The sequence below is a fragment of the Lutjanus erythropterus genome, chromosome 21 (genome assembly GCF_056507025.1).
Source record: "Lutjanus erythropterus isolate fLutEry1 chromosome 21, fLutEry1.hap2, whole genome shotgun sequence".
Lineage (NCBI taxonomy): Eukaryota > Metazoa > Chordata > Actinopteri > Lutjaniformes > Lutjanidae > Lutjanus > Lutjanus erythropterus.
The window spans coordinates 29,151,511-29,166,513 of record NC_139337.1 but is presented as its reverse complement, the minus strand read 5'-3'; the positions used below and the strand labels follow the sequence as shown (position 1 = coordinate 29,166,513).

Here is a 15,003-nt window from a genome sequence, read left to right as displayed (position 1 = left end):
GACAAGATTCTGTTACTGCGTTGCTTTCTGGCCCCAGATGTCTTCAGAAACACATTTTGGCGTTATGTTTAGCTGTAATTTGAGAAAGTTTGCGACCAGGCTGCCATTTCTATTCAAACTTCTGCTTGAAATCCGATCAAGGTTTGCCCCAACTTGCATGTGCCTCTCAGCACCACAGACCTTCATTTGCTCTGATTGGTTGTAGATCTGTCCAATTGGCAGAGGCGTTTTGATCTGCACCACAGTGAACCGAGAGATTCTGTATAAAGGTTTTACAGGTGCACAGCTTAAACACTCTTAAAAAATAATGAATAATTTTCCTATAAATTCCAATCAAGGTATCATTGTTCCGGTTTGGTACATTGATTCAAATCCTTCTTTTCTTCTTTTTTTTTTTCCATCACCTGAGCAGATAAAATGAACCATTTCAGGGAAGAAAATAAAATTGCATGATGAATTTTAATTGCAACTGTCCACGAGATGTTTAATTTGATGTTGTAGTTTTCAGGCTCGGTGGCATCCTCCAGCACTGGGAGTTAATGTGACTTTGACTTACACCATGCTGCTGTACAGAGTGAAACATTTACACATTTCTGTGGTCGAGATGAGCGAAAAAGTCCAACAGGACCAGTATTTTCCTCTGAGTCTGGTGCACGTTGGATTGGTGATTTCTTTTTTTCTTTTATGAATGTATCATAGAAAAACAACACTATTCTGTGTACTTCATTTTTCAGCCAAAGCTGCACAGAGAAAACTGGATCTGAAGACATTCAGCTCAATAAAGAAATATTTGGTATTTCAGCTCAGCTCACAGCGAACGCTCAAAGCTGTGTGGAGATGAAAATCAGATACTGCAAAAGTGACAAACTGGCGTGTTTGCGGGTGTTTCTTGTGGCCGTAAAATCCACTTTCCTTTTACCACAGCTTCATGTAAGCTTTAAAGAACATTAGCCACTTGTCGACAGCGACGTGCCGCCACTGACACAAATTTTGATGATGTAGAACCGCTCAAATCCAATCCGTGTCGAGCTTTCTCATTTTCTCGTCGGGGCGATGACGATGCCAACATTTTCTGGCACTTCTGGCCGGAGCACAACTGTGGATAAGTGGCTAATGTGAGGCAGCCGTCACTGAAAGGAGGGATCATTTGGACGATAGAAATCCCTAGAAAAACAAAACAACTGTACAGCGTATTGTATCATATTACCGTACGTACACAAGCTAAGATAGAACTCACAATATGCAGCATGTTTTTGTCCCAGAAACACTGAAAAATACATAGGCATATCTGTTGGTTTACAAAACTGCTTGTTGAACGTGTCCATCACACGCAGCTTTGGAAAAACAAACCAAAAAGAAAATATCGGTATAGATATATTTGGGCCTCATGTGCGCCCCGTATACACACAAAAAAAAAAGTCTTGACACAAAGTCTCTTTTCACTGCACCCTCGCAAAAACGCAACTAACACTGACTGGACACACAAAGCCTACGTCTGGTCACCGGAGGGACAACTGAATGGTGATCGATGGCGGTGAAAGAGCACAAAACGGTGCTCGTTTCTCGGTCCTTGCGCCATTTCTCCTCGCCACACATGCGCCAGAATCGCCCGAAAGTTTCTAACGTGTGTTTCCTTTCACATTTCTCTCCCCGTCTGTGTGCCAGGCTCTCGTTAGGAATCCCTGTCGCTGTCGTCGCCCCCGTACATGTCCGCCAGTTTCTTAAACCGCGGTCCCCACTCGCTCAGGTAGTTGTAGTCCTGGTCGCCCTCGGTGGTCACCGACTCCAGCGAGCTGAGAGACTCCGCTACGGAGCCGTTCCCCTCGTAGGCGTAGGTGGCCAGGGAGTCGTAAGGCGGCGCTGTCGGGTCGCTGTCGTTGTCCTGGAGCCTCTGGTTGATGAAGTCTCTCACGTCCCCGTTATTGTCCCGAGTCGGTGGAAGCACGGGCCGTCGGACCGGAGGGTAGAAGGTCTCAGGGACGATGTCCCGCCGCTGCTTGCTCTCCTCGATGGCCTCTGGGTTGCGCAGCGTGCCGATATCAAAGGCCTGAGTGTCCTCCTCTCCGCCCCCTTCATCGTTGTAGCTGACGACGTTGTCTCTGACATCCTCCTTGGAGATGATCAGAGGCTCCTTCTTCCTCTGCCTCCTCAGGGCAGCGAACAGCACCACGATCACTGCAGGGAGAACAAAAACAAAGAACAAGTAGCAGAGTTAGGTGACTTTTGCTGTTGTTTCTTTGCTCCCTCTCCTTGTTCTGAAGGCCAGCGACTGTCCAGAGGGAATTGTTGATGTTGCGTGAGTGTTCACTGATGTTCAGGGACTTTGTCTGACTTTGTAGAACAGGCTCAGATGCCGCAAGGATGCATTATGTATTTTTCCCTCCTCGGGGCCACTGCTGCTTAAGATCACAAAGGAATGCAGTTTAAGAAAACAGCAAAGTACAATGTGTGCTAGAAACACTCCTTATGTACCTTCTGTAGCATTATGACTTTTGAGTGATGCATATGAAGCTGACCTAAACCTCTCTGGATTACGTCAGACACACAGTCAGTCAGTATTTTTCTGATTATCCGGTTGTAAAAGCCTTCTGACTTCTTTCATAGGCAGGTCATTGAAAATATGGTTATTGGAGAAGTTTTTAGATATGCCTTGGAAACTCCACGGGTCTAAAGCTATTTTTTAACCTTCCTTCAGAAATTGAACTTGGCCTTTCGCACAAAAATTCCTCTGAACCATCCTTGCTCTTTTATCCTATCTGATATAATTACAAGTTGAAAAGTTTTTTGTATTTGGAAACCTGTGACGGCGTACTAGGGCCTTTGTAGGTTAGCTGGGGGCGGGTGGTAATACTCCAAGGTAAAGTCAGAATTTCTGAGATTAAAGTGGTAAATTTAGCAGAAAAAAAGTGGATATTTTCCAAGATCAAAGTGTTCAATTTACAAGATAAAAACCTTAATATTATCAGACTAAAATACAAGAAAAAAGTGGCATACTTGTCTGTGATTACAGAGAAAAAATATGCAAGAAGAAAACTGTTATTATCCAAGATTGCAGTGTTAAATTTTCAAGGGGAAAAAAAAATATTCTTTGAGATTTAAGTGTTACATTGACAAGAAAAAAAACAAACGTAACAAGAAAAAAACTCTGCGATTGAAGAGGTAAATTTTCAAGAAAAAAATGTGGATATTCTTCAAGATTAAACAAGTAAATGGACAAGGAAAAAAATCTTGGAAATTCTCTGAGACTAAAGTGTTAAATTTACTAGAAAACTCAGGTATTATGCAATCTTTAAGTGGTAAATCTATGAGGGAAAAAAGGATATTCTGCAAAATAAGTCTCAAATTTATGAAAAACTTGGATATACTTTGAGACTAGCCTCACAATTTTCCGAGAAAAAAGTCAGAAGGATGGCCCTAATACACTGCTGTTTGATGCGAGAATACCACTGACACATCTGTCTTGTGTTCAGACATAAAGGACAAGTAGAAATAGCAGTTCTCTGTGCAGCTGCACCACAAACACCCACATCACTGCTTATATCTGCACCAGACAGTAGTTTGATGTAAAAAGGTCTTTTTCATCCTAAAGCACAAAGTTGGGTTGCAATAAAGCACAATGTTCTGTTCACCCAGCTGAGCTTCTGTAGATCTTTGCTGCTCTGCTGTTCAAATCAAATTAACATGTCAGCTGTGGTCACTGGCAGAATTATCCGCCCACAGGAAGCCATGAATCACATTAAAGAGTGAAATACAAAACTGTCTCTTTAACACCTGCGAGAGGCGATTTTCTGCAGCAGGAAGCTCTCGAGCGGAGCCTCAAGAAAAAAAAAGCTCAAATCAAATTTTGAGCGAAGCCGCCCCGCTTAAATAAAGATCAAATTGGAAAAACAAATGTTTGCCAGACTGAGCTGCAGGTGTGTTTCCACTGCCGCTCACACAGTCTGTGTACTCACTGAGCAGGATGATGACACAAAGCAAAATGGCCACCAGCGCTCCCGTGCTGAGGCCCGCCCTCGCCGTGAGCGCCTCGGCGTTGCACAGCTTCATGTTGCCCTCGCGATCGCAGGTGCACACCCTGATGGTCAGCGTGTTGGTGCTGCTCTGCATCGGGAACTCGCCGTCCGAGATGACCACCGGCACGTGGTAGATGCTCTTGTGCAGGCTGTTGTAGCTGTTCCTGCGGGTCAGGATCCAGGCCGTGTTGTCTGAAAACAGCAAGGTATCCACTTACCACACAGCAATCAATAACCTGAATGAATATTTCAATGAACTCCACTGGAAATTTCATTTGCTCTGTGAATGTGCTTTTAGTGCTGCGAGATGAAAAACTATAAATCACATCATGTGCAGTGCAACATTAGATGTGGTTAAGTTTAACGGCAGGTGTAAGTGCCTTATGGGAACTTTATACAGAGGATTGAAGTGAATCTGATGACCACAGTGCATCACCGTACCTTTGTTATCACGGACGGAGAAGTTGGCCTTCCCGGCAGCCTCCTGTGCGAGACTGAAGAAGAACCTGTGTCCTCCGAGCGGCTCGTCAGGATCTGTGGCGCTCACGGTTTGTATCCTCTGAAATAAGAACCAGACAGGTGAGTAACACATACTTCTAATCAGCTGCTCACAAGTGCTTCTATATTGGAGACTATTGTACAAGCACAGTCTATTTTTCCGTCTGTCACCCATTTATGAGATGAGTCTGGCAACATTTTACCTTTTGAAGAATTCTGCATGAAATTTAACTTCCAGTGTAACTGTAAGCAGTTTGATAAAGTTATTAAAAGCACACCAAGTTCTTTTATTTTGATGACTAAGAACGCTCCACTGCATTTGGTTGCACCCCCTCATCCTTCTTCACTGCTGGTTCTTGCCAAACAAGGTGATTTGTGGTTTCTCAGCTTCTCTTACCTTTTGTAAACTTTAAAGAAATTAAAAACTTCTCAAACTTGCCTTTACCTTTCAAAAACTAAAAAGGCTTCACCTCAAAGTATTTAACGATATGTATCCCACAAATTTGATCTCAACAGCTTTATATTACGTGATGAATGACGGGGAAATCACTGATTGCAGACAGGGAACTGCAGTTTTCTTCTCTTCAAACTCTTCTGCAAACTCTACATGGTAAGATAAAACTTTCAGCAGCCGCCTCGCAGCAGAGACACCACAGCATGTGCGAGCAGCAGCAGTTCAGCAATGCTGCCGTCACACACTGCTCCGGCTTGAACCAGCCGTTACACGCCACGCTTTACGGGTGGTATTTATGAGAGAACTAGCATTTTACTGCAGATCACTGAAGTATATGCAAAGAAAAACGGCAAAGAAACCGCTGGATATAACACATCAGACAGGCACAGACAGGTACTTTGACAAGATGTCAGGCCACGCCCAGAAATCACAGACACAACAGTGCAACTTTACATGCTTTTAAATCACAATTTGGCAAATTTATACAAATCCATGTGGAGTTAAAGAAACCTTTGTTTTCAGACATGTCTAATAATTATTCTGTGACCTTGCCTGAACTGGAGCTTTCGCAGTATCTTAATAAATTAAGCCGTTATGCTCCTTCAGTCTTCTCCTTTCCGAGTGGATCAATGAGCCGACACGGTGTCCAGACACTGTTAATACTGAGTAACCAGGCACTGTTAGACTTAATGTTGTCTGTAGATAATAAAACCTGTCAACAGATCTGAGCTAGTCTGAGATTCAGTCAGAGACGACAGTCTGACGCTGCTGCACTGAAACGTTATGACTGAACTCCAGCAGCCTCCCACTCGAGCTAACATTAGTTCTCCGTCCGCAGTGATAAATACCGTTCTCTGGAGGTTCAGACATTCTCTCTGCTCTGCTTTTGGGACTTTTTCCAGGAAGGACGGGGAACCACAGATCATGATGGACTTGTATGTTTAGTTGCTTTACATCCTGCATTTTTCAATCCCTCCAACTATATGAAACTGACTTTTTCCCCAAAAGGGGGCGTGGCCTTTCCGACTCAGGCTGGATGATGTATTGCTGAGACTCTTCAGCTATTTTACTTTCTGTCCTTTTTTCTGCTATGTTTTGGATTATTTTGTTTGCTCCATTTTTTACTGTCATGAAGCCGGTGCTAACTTTGTACTGCCATATACTGTACAATAATAATAAAAATAAAGAACTTGCAGCCATATTGAAGGCTATGAATAACTGCTTTTTACTAAAACCATCCGAGAAGTTTTCATAGACACTTTGAAGCTGTGTTTGACTGGGAAGCCTAACCCTGAGTTTTAACGATAAAATATTCTCAGAAAATGTAATTTAATAATACCCTAACCCTGTTTTTATATCACATTGTTTGTTTTAATAATCCAGGTGATTGGATACCTGACAAGTGGAGGTAACAGGTAAGATACAGGTCTTATTTCAGGGCAGCTCTTTCATTCACAGCATTGCCCACAGTGGCCCCATACAACCAGCAATCTTAAAGGAAAATATCCCCCTCAGTATAGACTTTATTCTAAGTTTCTGCTAGTTAACACATTTCTACTGTCTCACGGTGGGCTGTTGTCATACTGGCCAGGAGTAGCTATAAACTTTAATTAACACAGATATCAACGGTACGAGCTTGTTAGTGGCTGCTGTTCTCATGTTAAAGGGATGGTTTGATCTTCAGGGGATTCATAAAGACAGTGGTAAGCTAACAAGAAATGGACCTCAGAGTTTCCTTCGCAAAAGGCTTCTGGCACTAAACACATGTACAACTACAGAAGAGAATTACACCAATACTTTTCAGTTTTACTCTTGTATTACTTTGTGCACCACTACATGTATTTGACGGCTGTGATCCTTTGCGGAATCAGATTATTAACACAAAACATAATCAAAAACCACACCTGTAGCTGCCAGGAGTCCCTCAAAAGATGCTGACTGGCTGCCCAACTTTTGGTGCGCACACAAATGGATAAGTTGAAGCCTGGCAAAACGTTGAGGCTCAAAATCAACCAATCCTTCTGGTGCGTTTAAGAGCAGCTTTGACAAATCCTACCGATTCTACCTTTATCCCCACCACTGCAGCTGAGGTCTAATATCTAAAATATTCTCAACAGTCATTTTCTTTTCCCTTTTGGTTGGCCATCACACTTCCTGTGAGCCCAGATAAACTCTAGTCGGCAACATTTGGTTGAGACGCGAGTGTGAACACAATATATGTGGTGGAATTTACAAGTGAGACTGAAACTGATGACTCCGTGTCAGAGTTTATGTCTGATGTGTCACAGCACTTTGATGAGGAAGTGTCAGCAGTGCAACCGAAAACACAAGGCCAACTGTTGTGTTTGAGGACTGAATGTAACGCTCAAATATTCTATGATGCAGCTGCGTCTTTTTGAACCTCGGTTTCATTACTGCAGATATGTTCCTGATTGAAAACTATATTTATCAACCTGAGAAAAGAAAAAGTCCCCAGCTTGATGTATTACTTATCCTACCATCTTCTGGCTTAAAACACACGTGACTGATTTACAAATTTACTCTGAGGTCTGCTAATTACTTGCCAAGGTGGGAGCAGACATGGAAGTCAAGATGAAACCATGACGACCGCTTTGCATTTTTTCGTCATACCAACCTGATTAGCCTTTGCGTTCTCGCACACAAACGTCTCGTAATTGGTGGCAAATGTTGGAGCGTTGTCATTGACGTCCAGCACTCTGATGTACACCGGCACACGGCTGATCTGACGCGGGTTGTCTAGGAAACACAAATGTAAGCACAGTGAATTTACATTAGTTCCTTACCTTACAAAACTACCAAAGCACGTGTGTGTGTGCCTGTGTAAAGATATTCTCTACAGGGGTGCAAACTAGATATGACATATTTCTTGTTAACATGTAATCCACATAAAATATTTTCCTGAAAAATTATTTTTGGAGATTCACTGAAGCAAATCAGAACTACTAAAACTTCTCAAATAAAAGCCATCATTCAAGTATTAAAGGGATAGGTCAGATTATTTGAAGTATGATTGTATGAAGGGAAACCCATTATAGAAGACAAATATGGCTTTCTTCAAACCAACCAAACTCCACAGGCAAATTCAGTAATTTTACCTCCCACAAACACAGGTTTTTTGGTTTGTTTGTGTGACATCTGTGTATTAAAATGTCAGTTCTGAGTCAACGAAGTCACACAATGACACAAACAACAAACAGATCAAGGCAGCTGTAGACCAGCAACTTCTGTCTTCTGGGAGGTAAAATCGCTGATTTCATCTCTGGAGTTTAGTTGAGAGAGTCATCTTTAGCTTGTATAACGTTGGTTTTCCGTCAGAAAAGTCTGTCTGAAAATAATGTACATTTAAATTGATATTGATACTTTTAGGTGGACCTTTTTTAAGTGGATAACATAACTTTTGCTGCTGACCTTGTCCACCTTGTTAATTGCCATCTACTGTAGGTAATACACTGACTAGTTCAACAACCACACTTCAAATTATCCAAACTAACCCTTTTAAGGGATAAAGTCATGTTGCTGAATAAGTGGGTGACACATGAAGAAATTACAGTATTTCTGCAGCACTAACACTTAATAATAAAGGGTACAAATCACATACTTATGTGATGCGTAACTAACGCATGATTCATGATGATTTAACGTATTAATTGATGTAGGATGTATCATGAATTCCTGTTCCTTTAACAAAGGATCAGGTCACTGTGACTTCTTGTGATTAGTTCACACTTCATGGCTCATCAGTGAAGGGACGTTAATTCATACTGACTTTATACACTGACATGTGGCAAAGTTAGATGGATTTTATAGAAAAGTTTATGCATAAATGAATTTATGCTCATTGTGTAAATGTTTGCATCTGGCGACCAGTCTGATTTAGAACAGAGCTTCATATTTCTATGAGAACAGGTGTTCTGCTCTCAGAGTGGCTGAGCAAACACACAGGTCTGAAATAAACTTTTATGGAACTGGAATCCAGCTGACTTGATCAGTTATCAGTTCATGTTTGAAGTAACTGTAAATTAACTTGAATGGAAACTGGAAATGTGAAACATTGACGTAGATTTCTGCAAGACAACCGTGCTACATTTAAACCCCTTAGGTTGACAGAGATGGCACTGTTGCTCTGACCCAAGTAATCCATGTATCATTTGTTCTTTATATTTATATTTATATACATACATCTATCTGTACAGGGAGGCACTGATGAACATATATACATACATCTATCGTTACGGGGATCTGTACAGGGGGGCATTAATGAACATATATACATACATCTATCGGTACATACATACATATCTATGTATGTATCGGTACATACATACGAATGTATGTATGTATGTATGTATGTATGTATGTACGTATGGTCATACATATATATGTATGTAGGGTCATAAGTATGTATGTATCTATGTATGTATGTATGTATGTATGTATGGTCATATGTATGTATTTATGGTCATACGTATGTATGTATGTATGTGTGGTCATATGTATGTATGTATGTATGTATGTATGTATGTACGGTCATAAGTATGTATGTATGTATGTATGTTTGTATGGTCATATGTATGTATGTATGTATGTATGTATGTATGTATGTATGGTCATGCGAATGTATGTATGTATGTATGGTTATATGTATGTATGTATGGTCATATGTATGTATGTATGTATGTATGTATGTATGGTCATGCACATGTATGTATGTATGTATGTATGTAAGTATGTATGTATGGTCATATGTATGTATGTATGGTCATATGTATGTATGTATGTATGTATGTATGTATGGTCATACGTATATATGTATGTATGTATGTATGTATGTATGTATGTATGTTTGTATGGTCATATGTATGTATGTATGTATGTATGTATGTATGGTCATGCGCATGTATGTATGTATGTATGTATGTAAGTATGTATGTATGGTCATATGTATGTATGTATGGTCATATGTATGTATGTATGTATGTATGTATGTATGGTCATACGTATGTATGTATGTATGTATGTATGTATGTATGTATGTTTGTATGGTCATATGTATGTATGTATGTATGTATGTATGTATGGTCATACGTACGTATGTATGTATGTATGTATGTATGTTTGTATGGTCATATGTATATATGTATGTATGTATGTATGGTCATATGTATGTATGTATGTATGTATGTATGTATGTATGTATGTATGTATGTATGTATGGTCATATGTATGTATTTATGGTCATACGCATGTATGTATGGTCATATGTATGTATGTATGTATGTATGTATGTATGTATGTATGTATGTTCATATGTAAGTATGTATGTCTGTATGTATGTATGTATGCATGTATGTATGGTCATAAGTATGTACGTACGTAAGTATGTATGTATGTATGTATGTATGTATGGTCATATGTATGTATGTATGTAGGTATGTTCGTATGTATGTATGTATGTAAGAATGGTCATAAGTATGTACGAACGTATGTATGTATGTATGTATGTATGTTCATATGTATGTGTGTATGTATGTATGTATGTTCATATGTATGTATGTATGTATGTATGTATGTATGTTCATATGTATGTATGTATGTTCATATGTATAAATGGTCATATGTATGTATATATGTATGTATGGTCATATGTATGTATGTATGTATGGTCATGCGCATGTATGTATGTATGTATTTATGTATGTATGTATGGTCATATGTATGTATGTACGGTCATAAGTATGTATGTATGTATGTATGTATGTATGTATGTATGTATGTATGTATGTACGGTCATAAGTATGTATGTATGTATGTATGTATGTCTGTATGTATGTATGGTCATATGTATGTATGTATGAATGGTCACATGCATGTAGGGTCATAAGTATATCTGTATCTATGTATGTATGTTCATATGTATGTATGTTCATATGTATGTATGTATGTATGTATGTATGTATGTATGTATATATAGTCATATGTATGTATGTTCATATGTATGTATGTATGTATGTATGTATGTATGGCCATAAGTATATATGTATGTATGTATGTATGTATGTATGTATGGTCACATCTATGTATGTATGTATGTATGTATGTATGTTCATATGTATGTATGTATGTTCATATGTATAAATGGTCATATGTATGTATATATGTATGTATGGTCATATGTATGTATGTATGTATGGTCATGCGCATGTATGTATGTATGTATTTATGTATGTATGTATGGTCATATGTATGTATGTATGAATGGTCACATGCATGTAGGGTCATAAGTATATCTGTATCTATGTATGTATGTTCATATGTATGTATGTTCATATGTATGTATGTATGTATGTATGTATGTATGTATATATAGTCATATGTATGTATGTTCATATGTATGTATGTATGTATGTATGTATGTATGGCCATAAGTATATATGTATGTATGTATGTATGTATGTATGTATGGTCACATCTATGTATGTATGTATGTATGTATGTATGTATGTATGTATGTATGTATGTTTGTATGGTCATAAGTATGTATGTATGTATGTATGTATGTATGTATGGTCATAAGTATATATGTATGTATGGTCATAAGTATATATGTATGTATGGTCATAAGTATATATGTATGTATGGTCATAAGTATGTATGTATGTATGTATGTATGTATGTTCATAAGTATGTACATATGTATGTTTTATGTATGTATGTATGTATGTATGTAGTATGCATGTATATATGTATGTGTGGTCATAGGTATGTATGTATGTTCATATGTATGTATGTATGTATGTATGTATGTATGTATGGTCATAAGTATATATGTATGTATAGTCACATGTATGTATGTATGTATGTATGTATGGTCATATGTATGTATGTATGTATGTATGTATGTATGTATGTATGTATGGTCATGCGCATGTATGTATGTATGTATGTATGTATGTATGTATGTATGTATGGTCATATGTATGTATGTATGGTCATAAGTATATATGTATGTATGGTCATAAGTATGTATGTATGTATGTATGTATGGTCATAAGTATGTATGTATGTATGTATGTATGTTCATAAGTATGTATGTATGTATGTATGTTCATATGTATGTATGTATGTATGTATGTATGTTCATATGTATGTATATCTGTATGTCTATTCATATGTATGTATGTACGTATGTATGTATGTATGTATGTATGTATGTATGTTCATATGTATGTATGTATGTATGTATGTATGGTCACATGTATGTATGGTCATAAGTATATATGTATCTATGTATATATGGTCAAAAGTAAGTATGTATGTATGTATGTATGTATGTATGGTCATAAGTATGTATGTATGTATGTATGTATGAAAGTATGTATGGTCAAAAGTAAGTATGTGTGTATGTATGTATGTATATATTTATGTGTGGTCATAGGTATGTATGTATGTTCATATGTATGTATGTATGTATGTATGTATGTATGTATGGTCATAAGTATATATGTATGTATAGTCACATGTATGTATGTATGTATGTATGTATGTATGTATGTATGTATGTATGGTCATAAGTATGTATGTATGTATGTATGTATGTATGGTCATATGTATGTATGTATGTATGTATGTATGTATGGTCATATGTATGTATGTATGTATGTATGTATGTATGTATGTATGTATGGTCATATGTATGTATGTATGGTCATAAGTACATATGTATGTATGGTCATAAGTATGTATGTATGTATGTATGTATGTATGTATGTATGTATGGTCATAAGTATGTATGTATGTATGTATGTATGTATGTATGTTAATAAGTATGTATGTATGTATGTATGTTCATATGTATGTATGTATGTATGTATGGTCATATGTATGTATGTATGTATGTATGTATGGTCATATGTATGTATGTATGTATGTATGTATTTATGGTCATATGTATGTATGTATGGTCATAAGTATATATGTATGTATGTTCATAAGTATGTATGTATGTATGTATGTATGTATGTTCATAAGTATGTATGTATGTATGTATGTATGTATGTTCATATGTATGTATGTATGTATGTATGTATGTATGTATGTTCATATGTATGTATGTATGTCTATTCATATGTATGTATGTATGTATGTATGTATGTTCATATGTATGTATGTATGTATGTATGTATGTATGTATGTATGTATGTATGGTCACATCTATGTATGTATGTATGTATGTATGTATGTATGTATGTATGTATGTATGGTCACATGTATGTATGGTCATAAGTATATATGTATCTATGTATATATGGTCAAAAGTAAGTATGTATGTATGTATGTATGTATAGTCGTATGTATGTATGTATGTATGTATGTATGTATGTATGTATGTATGTATGGCCATAAGTATATATGTATGTATGTATGTATGTATGTATGTATGGTCACATCTATGTATGTATGTATGTATGTATGTATGTATGTATGTATTTATGTATGTATGGTCATAAGTATATATGTATGTATGGTCATAAGTATGTATGTATGTATGTATGGTCATAAGTATAAATGTATGTTTGTATGTATGTATGTTCATAAGTATGTATGTATGTATGTATATATGTATGTATGTTCATATGTATGTATGTATGTATGTATGTATGTTCATATGTATGTATGTATGTATGTATGTATGTATGTATGTATGGTCACATGTATGTATGGTCATAAGTATATATGTATCTATGTATATATGGTCAAAAGTAAGTATGTATGTATGTATGTATGTATGTATGTATGGTCATAAGTATGTATGTATGTATGTATGTATGAAAGTATGTATGGTCAAAAGTAAGTATGTATGTATGTATGTATGTATGTATGTATGTATGGTCGTATGTATGTATGTATGTATGTATGTATGTATGTATGGTCATATGTATGTATGTATGGTCATAAGTATATATGTATGTATGGTCATAAGTATGTATGTATGTATGTATGTATGGTCATAAGTATGTATGTATGTATGTATGTATGTATGTATGTTCATAAGTATGTATGTATGTATGTATGTATGTATGTTCATATGTATGTATGTATGTATGTATGTTCATATGTATGTATGTATGTATGTATGGTCATATGTATGTATGTATGTATGTATGTATGTATGTATGTATGTATGGTCATATGTATGTATGTATGTATGTATGTATGTATGTATGTATGTTCATAAGTATGTATGTATGTATGTATGTATGTTCATATGTATGTATGTATGTATGTATGTATGTATGTATGTATGTTCATATGTATGTATGTATGTCTATTCGTATGTATGTATGTATGTATGTATGTATGTTCATATGTATGTATGTATGTATGTAAGTATGTATGGTCACATCTATGTATGTATGTATGTATGTATGTATGTATGGTCACATGTATGTATGGTCATAAGTATATATGTATCTATGTATATATGGTCAAAAGTAAGTATGTATGTATGTATGTATGTATAGTCATATGTATGTATGTATGTATGTATGTATGTATGTATGTATGTATGGCCATAAGTATATATGTATGTATGTATGTATGTATGTATGGTCACATCTATGTATGTATGTATGTATGTATGTATGTATGTATGTATGGTCATAAGTATATATGTATGTATGGTCATAAGTATGTATGTATGTATGTATGGTCATAAGTATGTATGTATGTATGTATGTATGTATGTTCATAAGTATGTATGTATGTATGTATATATGAATGTATGTTCATATGTATGTATGTATGTATGTATGTATGTATGTTCATATGTATGTATGTATGTATGTATGTATGTATGTATGTATGGTCACATGTATGTATGGTCATAAGTATATATGTATCTATGTATATATGGTCAAAAGTAAGTATGTATGTATGTATGTATGTATGTATGTATGTATGGTCATATGTATGTATGTATGTATGTATGTATGTATGTATGTATGTATGTATGGTCAT

The 15,003-nt window shown here is 36.3% G+C and overlaps 1 protein-coding gene across 2 annotated transcripts in view; it reads right to left on the bottom strand.

Annotated features, from left to right (window-relative positions):
- Positions 1-1,230: 1,230 nt before the first annotated feature.
- The window catches only part of LOC146307795 (cadherin-6-like), a 118,441-nt gene continuing 104,668 nt past the window's right edge, over positions 1,231-15,003 (bottom strand). For both annotated transcript variants that reach the window (XM_084746733.1, XM_084746732.1), the window contains 4 exons: positions 7,601-7,722; positions 4,455-4,572; positions 3,954-4,205; positions 1,231-2,175 (listed from right to left, as the gene is read on the bottom strand). In XM_084746733.1, coding sequence (XP_084602859.1) covers positions 1,673-2,175; positions 3,954-4,205; positions 4,455-4,572; positions 7,601-7,722 — 995 coding nt within the window. In that variant the 3' untranslated portion in view covers positions 1,231-1,672. The remainder of the gene's footprint in view (positions 2,176-3,953; positions 4,206-4,454; positions 4,573-7,600; positions 7,723-15,003) is intronic.